This window comes from Falco naumanni, chromosome 6 (assembly GCF_017639655.2).
Source record: "Falco naumanni isolate bFalNau1 chromosome 6, bFalNau1.pat, whole genome shotgun sequence".
NCBI classification, from domain to species: Eukaryota; Metazoa; Chordata; class Aves; order Falconiformes; family Falconidae; genus Falco; species Falco naumanni.
The window spans coordinates 24,662,478-24,683,027 of NC_054059.1; the positions used below are offsets into that span (position 1 = coordinate 24,662,478).

The window sequence follows — 20,550 nt, forward strand, 5'->3', positions numbered from 1 at the left end:
TTTAGAAGTGTTTATATAAAATGCAATCAATTGTGAGCTCGCTTCCTAAATCTAAAAGTTTATGTATTTTCAGAAAAAAAAAAAAAAATCAAAGTCAAGGTCAGAGGATACACACACGCATATTACAGCAACTACGTCCCCTTAAGATGGAAATGTATACTGCAGAGATCATACCTTATTGCACGGTATAACAATAACCAACTAGCATGCTGATTAGAGAGCCATACAAGAAAGGTCAGGCCCTAGCTAGAGCTCTTCCGTGATGGGCGCCATTTAAATGCCAGGCTCTTCAGGTGTATTTGTCTGAGCAGACACACATATAATAATCTGCTCCCATGAGCACAGCCCATTTGTGAACCACAGGCTGCTTTGGTAGGCAGGCTGGGTTCAAAAGGAGAACCTGAAAGCAAAATATCTCTGCTAGAGCTTATGTCATCCTCCTTTCTCTAAAAACTCAAAAAAATCACGGCGTTATTTTTACTGTAAAGGAAATAGCATTTCACTTAATTCGTAACAGATGGAGTTTTCTCAGGAAAGCCACATAATGCACAGGGTGTGATTTTTTTTTAAGTGAAGTGCATGCTAAATATTCATCACATTTCTTTGTTTTGAACACATAGTAGCACTACTCTAGCAGGGTATCCACTAATAATAAATCTGTGAACTATTCTCCAGAGTTCCATTATTAATATAGTAGTCAATGGTGGTCATTAAAAATTCAGCATTTCTCCATTGTTAGTGTGTAACCATATCCAAGACACACAAGAATTTTCCTATACTGAAGGAAATGATTGAGTAATTCAGTTTCTACTGTGTTAACACAGCAAGCACCCTGTACCAATGAACTTGCTAAATTAGAAATATCTTTCAAAATTCACATGAACAAATAAGACTTCCGTCACTTGCAAAAAATGTTAAGTCTTGTTATAGCAGGTCACATTTAGACAGACATAAGAGACATACTACATGGGAATTTATATATATATATATATATGAGAATGTGTGCTAAAGAAAGGGAGGGAAAGAGGCAGCTTTATACATAGGACTAACCATCAGAAACTCATGCACACTCTGATATGGACTCCTCTGTGGCCTTGGTCAAACTATATTATCCTTCAAATTAATTTTCCCTATAAATAGAAAGATGTTTCTAAAATTTAGTTGTGTTGTGATTCACTTGCAAAACACTTTGAAGACATAAAGTGCTATAAGCATGCTATGCAATTATTAGCTTTTAGATTACCAATAATTTGAGCAAAAGGTACTTAGAGAGAAATGGCCATGGTTATTTTAACTTTACTGTAGCTGTACATTTTCAGATGAGTCACATAACCCAGACTGCTCATTTCACATTAGCTTTTCAGGAGAAACAAAGATCATCAATTCATAATGAACCAAATCAACTTGATCTCTAATGATGGGAAAGCTGCATTGTTTCAATACCAGATAATTCCGCTTGATACACTGCCCAACCCTGTGGCACCAGGTTCTGGAAGCTCTGCGGTCCACCTACACTTTGTGATCCAGAGCAAAACCAAATGTGGAGAACACCTTTCCCATTAAATAACAGACACAGATCTAACCAGCATACCCAAACTGGCCTCCCATCAGACGTGCCATGGGGCTGATTACAAAGTTTTCGAAGTCTACAGGCTCCTCTTGCTAATTAAAATGGAGGAGTGGAAGCGATCCCAACAATGTAAATGACCAAAGAAAGATACCTGGAGTAGCATTAAATTCTGCCCAGGCACCTTCATCCCTTAGTACTGCCTAAACACTGAATGTGTTACATAAATTAATTACAGTTTCAATGCTTTTTCTGACTTGCACAATAGGAGATTCATCTCACCTATCTTCAGATATCTGACCTAGTTATTACAGGCTTCCTATACACACAGTGGAAAAAAATAGGAACTTCCAGGCAGTGATTCACCTGACCAGTTTTAAATAGGTACTTCAGGAGGAGACTAATTGAATCAGAGAAGTGTCTCTCCTTGGATCTGAAAGGGGTGATGAGCTCAGATGTAGTTACTGACATTAGAAAAGTCTAGATATGGTCAAATGAATCCCACCCCTAACATTTTCTCAGTGTTTTGGTAGAAGGACCCAGGACTATCAGTGGAATGAGAGGAGTTCCTGACATCACCTGAGCAACTGAAAGAGTTACTGTCTCCTCTGCCTTGCTGTGTCCAGCTGTTCTTATATCTACTGCTGTATACTATAAATCAAACACCCAATACACTACTAAACTGATTTCAAATTAAAAACAACCCCACAAGCAGATTTCTCAAGAATTATCAGAGCATCCTACCCCACCACAAAGTATCCATTTTCTGTTCAGTTTTCACTAAACTTACTGGGGAAAAAAAATCAAGGAAACAAACCAAAAGGAGCTATTTATGTTCATGTCACTCACAACCATACACTTATTGAACATATAATCCCTTTCTGTGATGATGGAAAGACAGTGCTAACTTACAATTAAAAAAGCATTGAGAAATTAAATTACTGATTTTTCATATGCCTAGACTTATTTGTCTCATCTTAAATAGTCAGAAAACCTTTCTGTCCAGTTCACCCAAAACCTTAGGCTTATTTTCAGGTTTTTCAAGTTGAGTGTTCAGAAATAAATCTGTTTTTATGTGAAGGTGTTTTGCCAACATATATAATAGGTGTGCGCTCTGTACTTCCATAATGGCTTTAGTAGCAATAATTTTTTTTTTTTTTTACATGCAAATATGAAATCACCTAAAAATACTTCAGTTTCTTGAAGGAAAAGTGGCTCTTTTAAGTGAAGAGCCTCTTCCTGAAACCTCCTTCAGTTACTATACAACTGTTAATAAAATCCTTGTTCCACTGAAAATCAGTGCCAAAACTGACCAATTTCAGTGTGCCCAGGATTTCACTTCATCGTTCTATGTATTTAGCTGATTTTCCTGGGGAACTTCAAAACCCTTTGCCAATTTAAGCCAAATATGATGGAGTGCTTACAGAATATCAGAGATGTGAATCCTAAACGTTTCATGAAAACCACTGAGAGGGTACAAATGAAAACGCAAATTATGTCCCATTTCTGGAACCATGTTGACATGTCTGTCTGGCCAGACAGCACACACATCACTTGGAAGCAGGTACAGTGTGGGCCATCTCCTGCAGTCAGGGGTATGGAACAAATCCATAGGGAATTAGCCTTCCTTGGGCAAACAAACTGCTCCAGCTATAATGGGCTTCAGCAGTTCTGAATACACAAGAACCACATACACTTGCTGTACCAGCATGCACACATATACAGCGTCCCTCAGTCCTCTCTGGCTCCCGTGACTGAGCAGTGAAACAACCTCATCCCCATCTTATCTCCAAGTAGAATTCCCATTTATATCAAAGTAAAAGAAGTGTGCATAAAGACAGTGACCTATATCACCCTAGCCTTTCATTATTTAAGGCCATTGTTAAACTTGTGTTCAATGTTACATGTATTTTAAAGTTCTGGTGATCTGGAAAAAAAAGCGGAGTGTTTAATTATTGGCTGAAAAAGGGTCTTAAATGAGAAATATATATCATTCGTTTAAGCATCAGTAATTTGATCTGAAAATATGAATGTCCACAGGATCCCCAGCAATAATGTGATTCTTTCCTTTCTGCTAGAGTAGACAGAGCGTATACACAACAGTTAATATCTCATTTACCTTATATTAATGTACACTCATTAGCTTGCTAACCACAGTTAGATTTAGTGCTTTAGCTTTAATAATGTTCAAGCCCTTATTCTGCTACTGGCAAACAAGATGAGTGTATGAGAGAAGAAAGGGCACTTTTACTCAAAAATATGTTGCCTTTCACAACCCTTCGTTTTTCTGCTATAGTGCAAGAACATGCCTGTTGATTCTATGAGAAAGCAAAATATCCAAAATACCAGAAATATGAAGGTAAGAGCTGTAGTAATTTTCCCTTTCTCCACTTACCTACTTTTGAATGTCAGAGTCTGTGTTCAGGCAACAGCATAAATTGTTCTATAGTATATTTATTTCTGTTTTCCTAAACAAAAATCTGACAACTGCCTGAAATCTCCTATGGTAGTCAGTGAGTAGTATCAAATATTTTAACCAAAAAACAACCTGTTAACATTGAAAAAAAAAAAAAAAAAAGAAAAGATAAAGTCACAGTTTGGGTTTATATATATATATATATATATACACACATACACACACGCACACGTTACATATATATATATATATATATACACATATAATTGTATTGGTCTGAAAAAATCCTGATGTGCTTAAAAGCTATAATTCAAGTCCTTATTCTTTATTCTGCAGTTCATTTTTTCCCCTCTAATAACAATCCTCTTGCCTGACAGACCCCATCCATTGTCTTTTCCTGAACTGAAGGAACTTTCAGCCTACTCCTAAACATGTTAATTGTGTTCAGTTTTCCAAAGAATTCAACAGGTGTATTCATGAGGACAAAATGAGCAGAAATGCCTCATTAAGTAGCAGTGATTTCTGAAGTGCAATGAGATCCAGGTTTTTTACTTCCATATCCCCACAGAACAAGTATGTTATCTTTATGGGTTACCTGAACTACCGTACGGAAGTGAGAATCCTAATGTGACCCTTGAGGCCAAGTCTCCCAGATAACAACATAAGGACTAGCTCTATTACTTAGCTTTTATTGCGATCTCAACACATCCCAAGAGCTTAATAGCTGGAGACGTTCTTTTGCCAGTGCAACAGTCTTGAAACAAGCACCGTATAAAACGCTTTTTAAAAAGGCCTTTAAAATAACTTACACATGACAGCATTCCTCATAATACTATATGAACACCACAAAAACATGTCTTATTTGTATGATGTTTACATATACAACAACATGATTAACTGCAAACTTGTCTCTCATGTATAAGAGTGTGCACCTCCTACCATCATATCCTTTGGGGGATATATCCCTGGATTGCACCTTGGGAGCTATGGCTCTCTTGCCATAGGCATGGTTGTCATAACTGTTATATTCAAACGTAGTCTTAGAGTATTTCTCTAGTTCCTTGGCCAAGTTGGAGCGGGGTGTGGTGGTGGGGACATTGTTTCTGTAGCCATACTGAGGGATCTCCAATTGCTTAACAAAGCACATGGGCCTAGAAATTAAAGATATGTAGAGTTTGTTAGATGCAGTTCAGTTTACTGTGTCTGTGCAAAATTTATAGTTCAGATTAGAAAATCTTAGTTATTTCTTGTACTCAAGAGACAGCAATATACTATTGCATTTTCTTAGTTTGGTTATTTTCAGCAGACAAACAATATATATTTGCTTGAACAAAGCCTAGACAAAATTAATTCTAATACCACTAAATGTATCCTGTAGCTAAAACTATTTTAAAATCCTACTAAAATCCTATCTTTTTAAAACCCTATACTTCAGGGTTTCCCTTTCCCCATGTAATTGCGTCACGTAGCAAACACTTCCTCTTTTGGGAGGTGAATAAAAGAGGGGCAAGCAGACTGACAGAAGAAGTTTGGGCAAATTCCTTTAAATGTCAAAAAGAAAAAACAGCACTAGAAGCTTCACTTAATTAATGGAGTTTCCTCTGGGTTTCTTTCAACAGAGTTATATGCTGTTTTCCCACATGCTTTCCAAAGGAGCCAGTCCTGTTTATTCCCTCAATGTACAAATCCATGTTCGTCTTGAGAAATACATAGAAGAGTCTCACAATCTCTGTTGACTTTGAGCTGCTGCCTCACAGGTCCTGCTCACCCTTAAATGCAAGGTTCTGGCAGGAGCTGCGATTCCTGATACACACCTCAAGGAAGGTCCTGCGAATGAATACAGAATAAAACTGTATCAGCTAAATTTCTCTTTAATTTAGGATCAGGGAGGATAGTCAGGAAAAAGCCCTGACTGATCTCGTTTGGCCACTGGAGAAATGTGTGAAATCTCAGTGAAAGAATGCTGCAGTGAGCTCCACTGTCACACTATATAATGCATGTGGACGCAGAAGTCATCAGCTCTCAAAGCAGCTAAATGAAGGTCAGATCCTTCAGACCTTACCTATATAAGAAAGTGTTGTATGACTAGGTCGTAGGGAACAACTGCTACACAGTGCTGCACCTACCTACTGTGTAGCAGGAGTAAAGATGATGAACAGCACACCTGAGGTGCTTCTGCTGTAATCAAGATTCATATAATCAAGTCTTTTTTCTTTTTTTTTTTTTTTCCTTTACTGCATTTATAACCAGAGGAAATGGAAGGAACATTCTTAGGAACATAAATTCAGCCAAGACCAGAAGTATCATCATGCTGACTGACAAAATGGAATGTGATAAATAGTAAGAAATAGGTTTTGAATATTATATTATGTTTTTCTGAACGAATTCATTTTCATAGAATTTAGTCAGGATATTTATGTAAAGATCACCCAAGAAATCGTATTAGTCATACTGTTCCTTTTGATTTATGTATGCTCGTTCCTTTAGACACTTCTTCCTCACAAAATACAGCAGGCTTATTTATACAATGAGCTGATATGAATAATATTTTGATCCTGTCCCAAGATAATCTATATTTAGCTAAGAAAATGCAATTCAGATCCTGTACATTCAATGCAAATCCAAAATTTATGTGGAACAGAAGTCCTATGAATTTGATTCCTTTTTAAGTAAGAAATTTTAAATGCAGGTGGGATGGAAATTGGGTTAAAGGCAAATATTCAAGATTTACTCTTAGAACATCTCTGTCTGCCCATCAGTTGCCTGCATGCAAATATTATAAACACCTCCCAGTTTCTTTATCGTGAATACTTTAATGACTTAAAGGTAAAAAGGAAGCAGGAGACAAGATGAAAGCATTATCTGAGTTGCCAATAAAGTCTGAAACACAGGGCAGGCTCACAAGCAAAGGTAAGATTGTAGCGCAAGTTCCTAGGGAGTCTGCCAGCAATCTGGATGCTGCATGTGAGCAGTTGCTGCCTTTGTATGGTGTCTGACTTCTGTGCGTTCCCTCTAGTCAGCAGTGGTAAAAGCCACCGCATTTTTGAGCTGTCTTTTTCCATCAGGTGGGAAACTGTGTTGTTCCCTCAAAAGGGGCTTATTATTAATAGGATCTGAAGAACCTTTCTCTAAGAAAACTGTCTGGGATGCTGTTCGAAAGGTTGTACAATCCGAATTAGGGGCAGTTAAGATAAAGCCCATCAAAAACAATCTGAGGAAGGAAAACAAAGTCAACAGGCATGACAAAAAATCTTTGCAGATGTGAACCATAATTCTGTGTTCTTAGCTCTGTGGAAAGACCTTTGTTTGAAAAGACGGTCAAGATTAGATGAAGTTTTAAGAGAACATTCAAAGAATGATGTTGATAATACAGAGGAAAACTTTCATTTTAAGTAGTCCTATCAGATTTTAAATCTAGAATTCAGCTAAGTACTAAGAAACCTACGGGATAAGTAGGAAATTCTGGTAACTAAGGCTGCAGCACTTCCTCCAGGCTCTTTGAGGCAGCTGGGAGGCACGTACCTATCCCAGCCCACAGAAATCACAGTATCCATGGAGAAATTCTGCAGCTCTTGGGGCACCATCAGCATAAGGCTGGTACAATCATGCAGAAGTCTAGTTCCTTTACATGTATCCCTCAAACTTCAGCTCCTTAGAAATAATATTTTTCTACCCACATATCTCAAAAGAGGAGACAATAGCCCAAAGCTGGCTACAGGTTTGGATAAATGCAGAATCCTATGTAGATGAAGACAAGGGGTATAATCATGTCAAATTGGTTTAAGGTCCTTCTTGTATGAAAATTTAGGACAACTTTTCTCTCTTTCTATCCTTCCTGGCAGTGAGTGGGGGAACAGAGATAGAGAATCAAGCCTGGCCTAATTTTGGGATCTAAGCTATACTTGGCATTTTTCCAAGTGTCCTGCCAAAAGATGTACTACCAGTTTGGTAATGCAAATAGGGCTTCTGGTTTAATTTAAACTGATATTTACTAGTAAAAGCCTGCTGAAAAAACCAAGACTTACCGGTAAATATTAGTTTATTCCCAAAAGATACCAACTTTTTTCACATTGTTCTTAGACTTTGCACTCCAGCAGTCATCTTTACACCAAACAATGCCTAAGACAAAAATGAGCTTTTCAGCTTTACATGTATTTGCCAAAATAATTACCAACCCTCCCCCATGTAAATTGAGTGGGAAATATACACTGCGAGAATTGGATCCAGAAGCCCTAATTCTAACTCTTCTTTAAAGGAGATATATATGTATATACAATGTATATAAATATAAATTCTCAGATTAGGTGAATGTGTGATGAATTCTGCATAATAATAAGTATTATAGTGATTTCTAATACCTTAAAACCCGATCTGATGCCTGGTTTGATTTTGACACATCACAGTTCTGATGCTTCTCTTGAGCTTTAGCCAGTTTCTCTGCTGCAGCAATAGGACATCCAGAGAGGCTGCAATTACAGAAAGGAAATTTAATTGTCTTGTCCTGCATAGTTTCACATTATAGCACTGATCCAATTACTCCTTCTCCTGCTTAGCCAGCATCAGGAAGAATCTGAAGGAAAAGAGTTTCCAAAAGCTTTTTGGTCATATGTATTTTCTCTAGAATAGACTTCCTTTCTTCTGCTTTCAAAGTTGCATGGTAGATCTTACATCTGCTCTTCTTCTCTGACTGTACATGGGTAGATTATTCATGGATGTCAGCCAGTGAACATACCAGTAGGAGAGGAGAATATAAACTGGATTCTACTGTGCAGCTCTGGTAGCAGACTTGTGACCTTTATTATGCATCTACAAACGTTGCCAATGAAATGGCTCTGAAGATGATTAAATGACACCACCATATAGGCCAAATCTTGTGCTGCTTCACACCTCGTTCAGCTCCATTAACTCCAATGTTTTTGCTAGGCATATAAATGAGTCCAAAACTTGGCTATGGGCCTCTGAATCTACATCTTCGTTATGTTATGCTTAGTGTTTGTTTGTGAATTTCACCCACTAAAGTATATTTTCTAGTAGTAGATGATGTAACATGAAAAGAACTTCTGCACTTGAATTTCAATTAAATTTGCAAATGCTGAACTATTGTTGAAGTGGCAATAATAAGCCTGATTCTTCTGGAAAAGATTTAGAATAGGGAAAAATAAATACATTGATGCCAGCAGATGGTGCTCTTAGTGAAGCTGTAGAAACCTGTGACCTGACAATGGAGGGGATCCTTTCCTTGTCATAGTCTATTGCGTGCTTATGTGACCGCAGCTCTCTGTGTTCTCTACAGGAAAAGAAATTAAAATGAAAGGCAAATCAGTGCATTCCCAGATGTTCCCTTCTCTACAGGAAATAAGGGAGAAAAAAAAAAAGAATAAAAAAAGTGAAGCAGAGCAAAATGCCCCAAAAGCTGCAGAAAGAGGTGAGCAGACTGCAGACTGCTCCCCCCAGCCCTCCCCCGCTGCCCTAGTTCTGCAGAGGGGTGAGGGGGCTCTGTGTGGTTTTGGAGTCATGCCAGAGGGCAGCTGCACTCCACTGACATGCTCGTCTTCAGACACCTCAAATATTCTAGTAGATATTCAACCAGAAGTGAATGCTGCTTCAAGCAGCAGTAATTCCCACAAAGCCTTCTCGGGTTTTTACTGCATCTAACTGGCAGCATCACTGCAGAGAAGAAAGGGGCACCAGAGCTTATTGCAGATGGGTTGGTACCCACAAGAGTCTTCTGGGAGACACGGAGGGGCTCCAGTAACCCAGAGCTTGACAAGACTGAACGTCCAGCACCTGTGTAGTCCCTTAAGCCTTCATGCTTTAATTAACAGTAAAAAAGGAATTCCATTCCTTTCACCCTCTTACCCACACTTTCTGGATTTTTAAAAATTAGAAAGAAATAAGCAAGATCTTGTTGTTCTGTGGGAAAATTATGATATGTACTAAAAATTATAGTGACATTTTGACAATTCTGTTATTTGACAGAATTTCATAGGCAATGGCATCCCTTCTACAAGAATCTTAGGAAATTATAGAAAAGTTGCTTCTTTCCTAGATCTTCTTTTGTTTGGCTAGAATACTTACATCTAACATTTCTGGATTTTCATTTCTAAATTTAATAAGACATTTTCATAATGTTTCCTAAACAGGCAAAATTCTCATTCAGTATTAGCTGAATGAGGATTTGGGGTTGAGAATGTGGTCAGTAGGAAAGCTAACTCTTATAATGTCTGTGTACCTCAAATGCCGTTTCTCAGGTATTAAAAAAATCATTTTTAGGAGTACAGTGGATTTTTTCATGCACTATAAAATGATCCCTGAAGAGAGTGAAGCGTGAGAACATGAACTCTGCCCTAGTCCTGATGATGTTGGCAGACTCTTCCTTTTCCCTCCGACATACCCATAAGGAGTCGTACCATTTGTTTCATACCACTGCTGTTCAGCTAGTACCAAAACAAAAAGTAAAAAACCACAAACAACAACAAAAAAAAAACCACCCCAAAAGCTAAGGATACTTAAAATGTCTTTTGTGGATCAATTCATCCATACTGAAGCAAATGAACACTCGTCCTCCTCAGAAAACACATGAATAAATGTTACTCTTTAAAATGGATAAAGCACACGAAGCACCATCTGTCAATCTTCAGAACAAAACAACGAAACACACACTCACACCCCCCCCCGCCAATGGACTGCTAGAAGGGCTGCAGTTTGGAGGCACTGTTCCCTCTAGATTGGCGTCCAGCGACGGCATCCTTACCTTCGGTGGGAATTCCTGTTGCTATTTACGTGGCCCCGGCCTGTGCAGCCTGGTGTAGGACACTTAAGAACATTTTCATGCATGGCAAGAACTTGACAAGGAGAGTAAGAGAAAACAGCAGAGTATGAAAACAAGAAAAAAAAAATCAAATCCCAGTATATATGAAACCATTTTAAAACAAAGCAGGATTCATTAACAACCAGCATTCCTCAAAATACACGTGACACACATAGCCAATAAAGCCTGATGAGGGAAGTAAGTATTGTGACCCTATGCTCATTAACACAGGGCAACAGTGAAAGTTATGAAGGTTACAGAACCTATAAACAAACGTATCTCTGGTGCAACAGTGAAGCAGAAGACTTCCAACATCTTCTTCATACAAAAACACTGAGCAAAGATCAGATCAACAGTAAAGGGTGAGCTAGCAACAGTCCAACAAAATTGTGGACTAGAAAAATTCTTTCAGGAAATGTATGCATTCACAATACATAGCTTTATACACACAGTATCAAACTCGAGAGCTGAAAATCTGCTCTCAAGTTATACTGGTAGAACACTGAATTATTTGAAACATACCTCAGTACAACCCTGATCAGAATTTAACCCTAACTATAAGTCAGCCCAATTGAGCTAGGGGCCAGTTCTGCCCACTTCCACATAGATATATCATTTGTATCTATATGACAAGCAGAACTGGCCCTTTAATTTTCACTTGTACTCTCTACAGATGTGAAAATTGCAATGGATAGAAATTTTTTTCAAAAGACTAAAAACTAAAATAAGCACTTAAAAATTGAGGGATGGCAGAAAAAATAAATAAATAAAAAAAACTGTGTAAAAAAGAAATAAGTGGTACAAGCTTAAGCAAGTAAACTGATTTACATCTGCATCCATTGCAAGCTGGATGGAAAATGTACTCCCAAGGTTGCTAAGAGCAGTAATCCTCAAAATGATAAAGCTCATGCTATGAAGTGCCGAATTATCAAGAGCTTTTTGGGAACACTAAAGTGTTTTGTATGATGTGAGACATATCTCAATCCATGTCTCAGGGCTGGATGGCAGTACATCACTCCATGGAAAAAGGCCATCCAGCCCTTGCAAAGTTTTGGGTTTCTCATACAAGAAGTAGTCTGGAAGCCTGTATTTAGTTCTCACTCAAAAAAAGATCCAATAAAATCAGTTAATTCCTTGACTGAGTTAAGAACTGAATAAAAGCTGTTCAGAGACTTGAGAATTTATCCATGTATACTGATTGAAAGATAACCATCATCATCACCCCATCATCAGTGTGCTAAAATATGTATAGATGCAAAAGCTTTACTCTGAAATTCCTACTATTCAAAGCTGTTCTTGAAACATGCTTCACAAGGCCAACATCACAGGAAAAATAAAATAAATAAAAAAAGATGAGCTCACCTTTTTCATTTTAGTAGGTACAAGAGCATGCAAAGAGTTTAAAGCTATATTCTTCTTTGATTTACAAAGTCTTCTAAACAGCTTTTTATTTATCATTTGTACAAATGAGAGAACTTTGAGAAACCAAATAAATATTTGTGTTTCAGAAAATTACAGAGTCTTGCAAAGCATAGAAATTACTCTATTTGTTCTACTGTATTCAGAGATCAGCCAAGCTACAACAAAGTTTTCTAAAGTATTTCCTCATTACTTCTGGAAGAAGCCACTCTACCATGAAAGAGGAGACCTTTTATGTCTGCCACTCTTGGTGCACTAATCTGCTTCTGTTTTCCTATCCTTCAGAGTCTACTTTCCTTTGGAAACTGGGGACCATTTCACCCCAGACTGGCTTTATAACGTTTCCTTTAGGCTGTTGTAAATCTGTCGAGGTTAGGTCTGTAAGTGCTGATGGACAGTGGGGATTTTAGGTGCATAGGCTTCAATGGAATAACTCCATTTTAAAATTGGTGTGAAAGAAAACTGGGGTTTAGCTAGGTGTTCTGCTAGTGTAAATCAGCATAGAGCAATTAGCTTCAACAGAACTATGCCGATTCCACCAGCCAGGGAGGTGACTTCCAGAAACAGATCCCCCTGCCTTCAAGTGAACATCCATGAGCTCATATGGGTGAACCTCCTTTGCAGAGAATCCACTAACATGGCAGGAAATTCCACCCATGTGACTGACAGGGGATGTTTGCTCAAAATCCTGAGTTGTGTAACTAAACAGCCAAATTGTTATTTTTAATAATATAAACTAGTTTACATCTCGGACACACCAACAACAAAGGAAAGGGGTTGCAAGTTTTTCAACTACAATTATTCCTGTACAAGACCACAGGGACAGTTGATGTGACATCAGCACGCAGAAGTAAAAGCAGTGACATCTGGAAACCTTTTTCTCTGTTGACTGAATACATCTATTTAAAAATAACCTAGGATTCTTAAAATCAAAGAATACAGCTTTAAAAGTTGTTCTTTTAGTGTAGAAGTTAGTAGAGAATGGAAATGATGGAATAAAGGAAAAAGTGTAACACAGAACAGTTGACTAAGTTGAGACAAACCATACTGAAAAATGAAAATAATTTTTTTAAATAAAAGGTTTAAAAAGCATGCTAGAAAAATCTTTGTAGTTTTATCCCCCGTTTCCATGAAACAATGTGAACTTACTTTCTGGAGGGACCCTATCTTTGTGTGGGCATCCTGACAAACTGCGGTGATGGGGGTAAAGCCCCGTTACATGGCCAGTTCCATCACACCCAGGGGTAGGACATTTGCTCTCTTTCTTTTCTGTTCTTGAGGGATCTATAATTTACAACAAATGTGTCAAGTGAATGATGCTTTTCACATTTCTGTAAGAAGGTTCATTTAATCATGTCATTTACTCTTCGGTAAATGTTCTTATGAAAACTAGAAGAAAAAAAAATAAAACCTTCTACTTCTTAACACATTTCTGTTACTTTTATCCTGCTATTTTCTTTTCAGATTGCAGGCTCCTATGATCACAGCATTATCCATTCACAGCGACTGGAAAGTGACCTTTTTATAGCAAAGCCATACCACTGTCAACCAATGTTCTGCTGGCAAGCATCAGCTCAAGGGTGTAAGGTCACTTGGAAACTGTTTAGTTGGAGATTCCCTTCTTTATTTGCCTGACGTATTAAGGTCTGCAAATGTACTGTCATAGCAGTTCAGTGTCCTGAGAGTAGCACACCCAGCTCTTTAGCATAACGATTCAATGGTTCAGCACAATAAATCCCTTTTCCAAGGCTCACTGACAAGACTTGTTTTCTTTACATTCCTTATGAAGTGGTAGGAATTATGAAAATATACCTTTGTCTTCAATAAATTATGGTAGAATAAACATCGTAATCAGAATTACTGAAAGTATCACTTGCTGTGTAAATTTGGGGTACTACAAACATACATATATATATAATGCTTGAATACTCATACGCTTTGAAGGTTAATGATCTTTCGAAACGTTGTTGGATCTTCTGTCTACAAATCAATGAAAAGTCTAAATAGAGATTATTTCAATAAAATAAAGTTTTCTGCCAATAATGTAGTAAAACTGCTGGTGAGGTTAATCCTGAACTAGAACCTTCTCACATACTTCATCAGCTTGTGTCCTTTAACAGAGCATTTGTAAAATAACAACTCTACCCTTCCAGCCCAGCGCGTGATTCCAACTGCATCTTATGATCTTGACCACAGCTGCCAGATTTGGAGACTATTGCAGATTTCTGTACTAGTATTAAAGTAATAAAATTCAGGATGCTCTAACTGCTACCATTTTGGCTAAAGATCCACCAGCATCCCCCTTCCATTTTTTTAGTCCATCCTCCTTTCATACCAAATCTGAGCTATCCTCATTTAAGTACTTTATGCTGCTCTTGTCGTTGCTCTGCTTCAGTATTTATGCTTTCATCTCTGGAAAATAAGATTTTGCTACTTGTTTTCCATTAAGTGTTTCTTACATTAAATTCCATCCCAGCTTCAATAAATGCAACCCTCAGTACAATCAGTGGAAATCTGGTACTTGTAGAACTTTGCATACAACCCATTTTTTTCAGCATGAATCAATACAATCCAGAGTTCACATTCAGTTGTGGACTTATTTTTCCTTGATTTCCTTCTGGTAGCTTTTATATATATATATACTTTTACATTGCAAGTTCTTCCAAAACACCTTCATTTTAGAGAAATTATTTAACTCAATGTAATGACTTTCCATGTCTTAAATCCATTCTTAAATTTTAATATTTAAACCTTGCCTTTTGCAAAAGGAATCCTTAATTATGAAAGTTTTATTTTACTCAACTTGCATGTTGACTGTAGAAGAGTGTTCTTTGTTTCATGCTCTTTAATGATAAATACACATACAAATCTATCTCCAAAGTGCTATACAGTTATCACAACACTCCTGGAAAGACCATAATCTTATATGTCAGGAAATTGAAGCAAAGAGATCAAGAAGTTAAACCCAAGGCCACAGAAGGAGCAAATGTCAGAGGAGGGATTTGAATTCCTGCCAGATAGGCCTGTGCTGAGACCACTAGAACAGCAAGCCAACAGCTACATACATACACAAGTCTAAGCAACTCTTCAAGTCAAGTACTTTGGGATGTGTAAAAGTATTAGGTAAGTGAATAGGTAATGTAAATGAAATATAAATTGCGTAAATATAAAAATATTCAAGGACTGCAAAAAATGTAGATGATTAATTTAGACCATAATGGCTTTTTAAAGACATTAAACTAGAGGAATGTTAGCTACTCCACATTGTCAGAGCTCCACCAAAGTCAATGAAAGTATTCTAATTTAGAGCAGCTGAGGATCCAGACACTTACATCCTACAGTGTCAAGCAAATCCTTCTCTGTATTCAAGTCTATGCTATAAAGTTATAGCATGTATCAGATCCTTAAGAGCCTTTATGGTCTAATGAGTCAGAAAAGATGCTGTATACTATTCTTAATGATTTCAAAACTTGCATAAAATTGTACTTGCACAATTTCCCATTGCTTTTAATGGAAGACATTTGCTAAACTTTCCACAACTTTATACAAAACACTGGACACACTTTTCTGTTAATTGGGAGAAATACTGCATAGTTTTATTCAAATTTGTAACCTTTCCTCACTCCTTGCCACAATGGGAGTACTGCCTGAGTGACAGTTGTCAGAGGACTCAAAAGGTTTTAAAATTCAAAACTTTCAGAAGAAAGTGTGTTTAGAAGACTTTAAATGGCAGTGAAAAAATGGTTAGTGGTCCTTTACCAGTTGTTTCAGTGATCTCTGAAAGCAGAACTCCTGAAGCCAGGAGATAGTTCTCACTGCAAACTTGTGTAGCCAAAAAGTTTCCACTTAACCATATCATACACTTCTGTGGGTATCTCTTCCAGGAGTATGTGGAAGATAATGTGTGAGTGGAGAACAAATGGTATAAGCAATTGTCTTACTTAAAACTTCCTCTCCCAACAACTACTAGAATGTTTTCTATGCTTTTTTAAGGAAGGAAGGAATATTTTTTTCTTTCCCCTTTTATTAAAAAAGCATAGAACAATCCACTCCAGTTACTTGGTCCAAACTACCACAATATTTAATCCCTGGTTTGCATTTGGACCTATCATCAGTTCAGCCTGTGCTCCCAAGAGATAGGATGGTTCAAACAAGCTCTAGAATTTACTGAAATAGGAAGTCCATACATTTGTTACTGTCAGAAACTGTACAGTCTTTTTGGAGACAGCAGATCTATATGCATAAATGCTTTCCCAGGCATGCACAGACTGGAAGGGCTGGACAACACTGGAGTTAAAAAGCTCTTCAAAAATTAGTATTGCTTCGCCATGTTTTCTTAGAGACATATAATCAAAGGGAAATGTATCTACAGTAGGTCATATGCGAACAACATTTAGCACAACATCCACATGGCTATGCAGTTATACACTAACTAAAGTTGTCTTCCCCAAGTACCCGAAGTTACTACAGCACTCACTAGACCATGTATTTATGCTTAAAACAAACAAAACTTCATTAAAATGCATTGCAGAAGAGTGTTTGACATCAGTAATTCCCATGCTTTTCTAAAAGACTGGTCATTACTTTTCCTTAAGGCTTGTAAAAAAGATCAAAACCTTTCTTGGACCAAGATGTTGTCTGCCTTCCTGAATGTCATGGGCAGATCTTAGAGTATTACTTTTTCAAAACAGGGATTTATAAAAAGGAGAAAAATGCTCACCATCTCAGTTGTAGAAAGGAAACCAAATATTTTTACAACAAATATTAGATGAACCCAGTCCCTGCTTAGCATCTCCCAAGAAATACCACATCCTCAACTTCCACTAAAGTCAATGGGAATCAGGGGTGTTCAATGAGTCTCAGGAGGTATTGAACACCTTACACAACACTGCCCTACATGTACAGATGTAGACACATTACAGAGGGGTGTGGTAATATAAACACACCATCACCATGATAATCCCGCAAATTAAAAGGCATTCTAAAGTTAACCTTTAGTCTGTTCTTTTTCCGTTTTTTTCTCTCTTTTTTTTTTTTTTTTCTTTTGTATTGAATTATGGTCAAGGCAGCACCTTAACTGTTTCCACAATGGAATGAAACCAGTGAAGTGGAATGCATATAAGAAAGAAATTGCTATTGATCTCAGCCCAGGCCACACCATGCCTTGCATAGCAAATGGTTTCCATTACCTTACTATCTTAAGATAATTAATGTCTAGTCACTGCCCCTATCTTATGTTATCGGTCATTCTGATACTGTTCAATTTCTATCAGGCAATTCTACATTTTAGATGGGAGAGGCTTCATCAATAACTGTCACTTGATGATAATTTTATAAGTCATGATGCCACCTACCCAATCCAATCTGTAAAATATGCACTTCATAGCCGATTGACTACCTGCTACATAAACCCCCACTTCCAATATAGTTTGCAATGTAATTATCTTCATTGTTTTTTAATTATTACTATAAAATACATTAAAATCTTGAGAAAAATCTTTGCCTCTTTCAACATGATCTCTTATTTTTTTCCCTGAAAAGTTTTTTAAATTTAGCCAAATGATATTCGCTGAAATATTGTACATATTTCTAACACTGCAGAAGAACTCTTTTATTTTATAATCTCAACATGATGCTATTTTACAATCATGTCATACTACTACAATTTAAATAAAGTTCCCATTATGTGGAATCAATAACTTCATTTCAGAAATCTATGCAAAACTTAACACGTTAGCTCACACCTTCTCATGACATAACATACGGTATATAGAAATATTACCTTTACCATAATATGGCTTTTTGACATGGCCGTCACTGGGTTTAGGCTTCCTGTCATCTCCAGAAAGGTGTCTTGGAGACTGTTCCTCAAATGATCTCATATTATCCCTCCTTCCAGCTTCCACTGCCATTTTTTCTCTCATGGCTTTTGCTCTCTCAGTTTCCAAAGCAATTGCTTTCTCAAGCAGGGTTAAGTTACCTTTTGTCATATCAAACACTTCTTCAGACCTATCTGAAGTAATAGAGGTGGTATCATCGTCTCTTTCGTGACAACCATCCTCCTTTGCACAGCTAGAAAAAGTCCTAGATCTGGGGCTCAACTGTTCTTCAAGTCTCATTAGGTTCATCATATCAGAGTAATTCCGGTCTGGTGTTCTTCCTTGGAAGTCATCTTCTTGCCTGACATGCTGACGAGTGTTCATGTTTTGCTGTTGATTTCTTTCCTGTGGGTTTGTCTCACTGAGTTTCCTAGCCAGATCAAAACACTGGTTCCTTAAGCACTCCAAACTGCTGAGACACACCTCTTCATCACTCTCCTCCACCATTTTTTCTGTAAGTCCATTGTTCACGGGCTTCCCTAACATTACAAAGTTCATATTCCTATTATCTTGCTGTGAAGTATTGTCTGCATAATTTCTGTCATTAATGTTTTCTGAAAGCACTACACCATGTCCTTGTGCTAATAATTTAAGGGAGTCCACTGTTTCCCTAACAACATCACTGTCTAAATCTAAACTCAGCTCACTTTTCCGACCAATATTTTCATTTTTGTCACTATCATCTTCCAGACTATTAGATGTATTGCTGTTCATTTCTGATTCTGTCCTGGCTCTGTATGCTGCATCCTCTGCAATTTTGCCAAGATTTAACAATGACTTGGCCACCAGTTCATCGTAATTATCATACTCATCATTATTGTTATCGTCTTTTTCTGTGTCTTGCATTATTCGAGTATTGTGACAATTCATTTGATGGTCTTCTGCATAAAAAACAGAAACAAAGAAAGAAACAAAGAAAGAAAGAAAAAGGAAAAGAAAAGAAAAAAGTGGCTACAATTGGAACTGTTGTTGCAATCGCAAGGACAGAAAACAAACTGCATGTCAAATACTGTTAATTATACAGCGATTCTATAACACTAAGGCCCATGTGAAGTTAATTTCTCTACAGCCTATAAGGCTATTTTTGTTTATTTGCCATTCACATGAATTTCTTTCACAGAACCGATAAGAAAAAAGGCAATCAAAATGCTAATTACTACTACTGCTAAATATTATGGCATAAATACTTTTCTCCTTCCGCTTCTGTATTTACAGTTTTTTGGGGTTTATTACAATCATATTACTAATATGACATTATTGCCTATGTTTCCAACTTTTCTTACTACTTTATTTCCTGGAAATATGGTAGATGGCAAAGGAATTAGTACTACTGGATTTATTCTCTTACTGATGAATGCTATTCACCAAAAGAGAAAAAATATGCACCAAGCAGGAAAATACCACTGTTTTAACACCATGCACACCATTAATACTAGATAACCAGTAACTATTCACAAAGTTCAAAATGGCATTTTACTTGGTGGATCCATCAGTAGAAATCAAAATCTCTCAGTTTTAACTATGAAACTGTGGAGAAGTCAGAATTTTAAGAGTTGTTACAAGAAAGGAAGATAGAAGCAATTATGCATAATATAATTGTAAGTAAATACGCTAGCCCAAATTTCTGGTCATACACGTATGATAGGGCTGTTATTTACTGTCCTGTGTATTGTAACATAATGGTGCAGATTTACCACATTTTATTTAGCTTTGCTTTAGTAACTATTGAATAATAGAGGGACAACTTAGTAAGATGGAGCCAATGTGAGGCCCTGAGGGTAAGATTCATCTCACCTAACTTTAGACATCAGCAAGGCAGGCATCTATATCTGAGTTAGTTATCTGATGTTCCCGTCCTTAGTCAGTAAGAGAAGCAGACACTTTAAGGACACAGTCCACCCGATCTGGTTAAGGTATTTTCTTGAGACTACAATTAATAACTGCTAGAAGTGCCTGTTTCTCTTCATTGACAACAAAGGGAGACAGACCAGATGCCTACCTTAAAGATATCCGTATTTGGTCAGATGAATATAATCCAGGGAACATTTTCTGGCATCTCATGTTCACTCAGAAGTTATGTCATTCTTAGACCCATTCTTAAAACACATATACATTCATCATTATTTACTAATGAATATCTTGTAAATGATATTTTGATAATCAGCTACTCAAGCAGTATTTAAATGCTTTGCATCACAACTAGAAAAGAAAATTCCTAAATCTGTCATTACATTGACATGCTAGGCCAGTTTTTCAGCTGGTGCAAATTGAAAGAAACCAGTAGAGCTAGGACAATTAACACCTGCTCAAGAGCTAGCCTATCAACTCTGATAGCATCATTTCAGCTTAGATGTATTTTCAACACTGGTACACCTAAACACGTAGCATTTTTTAAAGTGTGACTTTCATGTTTTGGGTTAAACAAACAAAGTGGGAAATTTCAGGTAGTAGGTGGCTT

General features: G+C 37.2%; 1 protein-coding gene across 11 annotated transcripts in view; it reads right to left on the reverse strand.

The window, feature by feature from the left end:
• The window catches only part of MYT1L (myelin transcription factor 1 like), a 305,413-nt gene that overhangs the window by 65,464 nt on the left and 219,399 nt on the right, over window positions 1-20,550 (reverse strand). For 5 of the 11 annotated variants that reach the window (XM_040599195.1, XM_040599200.1, XM_040599199.1 and 2 more), the window contains exons 7-11: window positions 17,996-18,973; window positions 13,363-13,497; window positions 10,738-10,828; window positions 8,342-8,449; window positions 4,923-5,134 (exon numbers count right to left, since the gene is read on the reverse strand). In XM_040599195.1, coding sequence (XP_040455129.1) covers window positions 4,923-5,134; window positions 8,342-8,449; window positions 10,738-10,828; window positions 13,363-13,497; window positions 17,996-18,973 — 1,524 coding nt within the window. The remainder of the gene's footprint in view (window positions 1-4,922; window positions 5,135-8,341; window positions 8,450-10,737; window positions 10,829-13,362; window positions 13,498-17,995; window positions 18,974-20,550) is intronic. The other 6 variants (XM_040599202.1, XM_040599201.1, XM_040599205.1 and 3 more) reach the window with 3 other exon arrangements.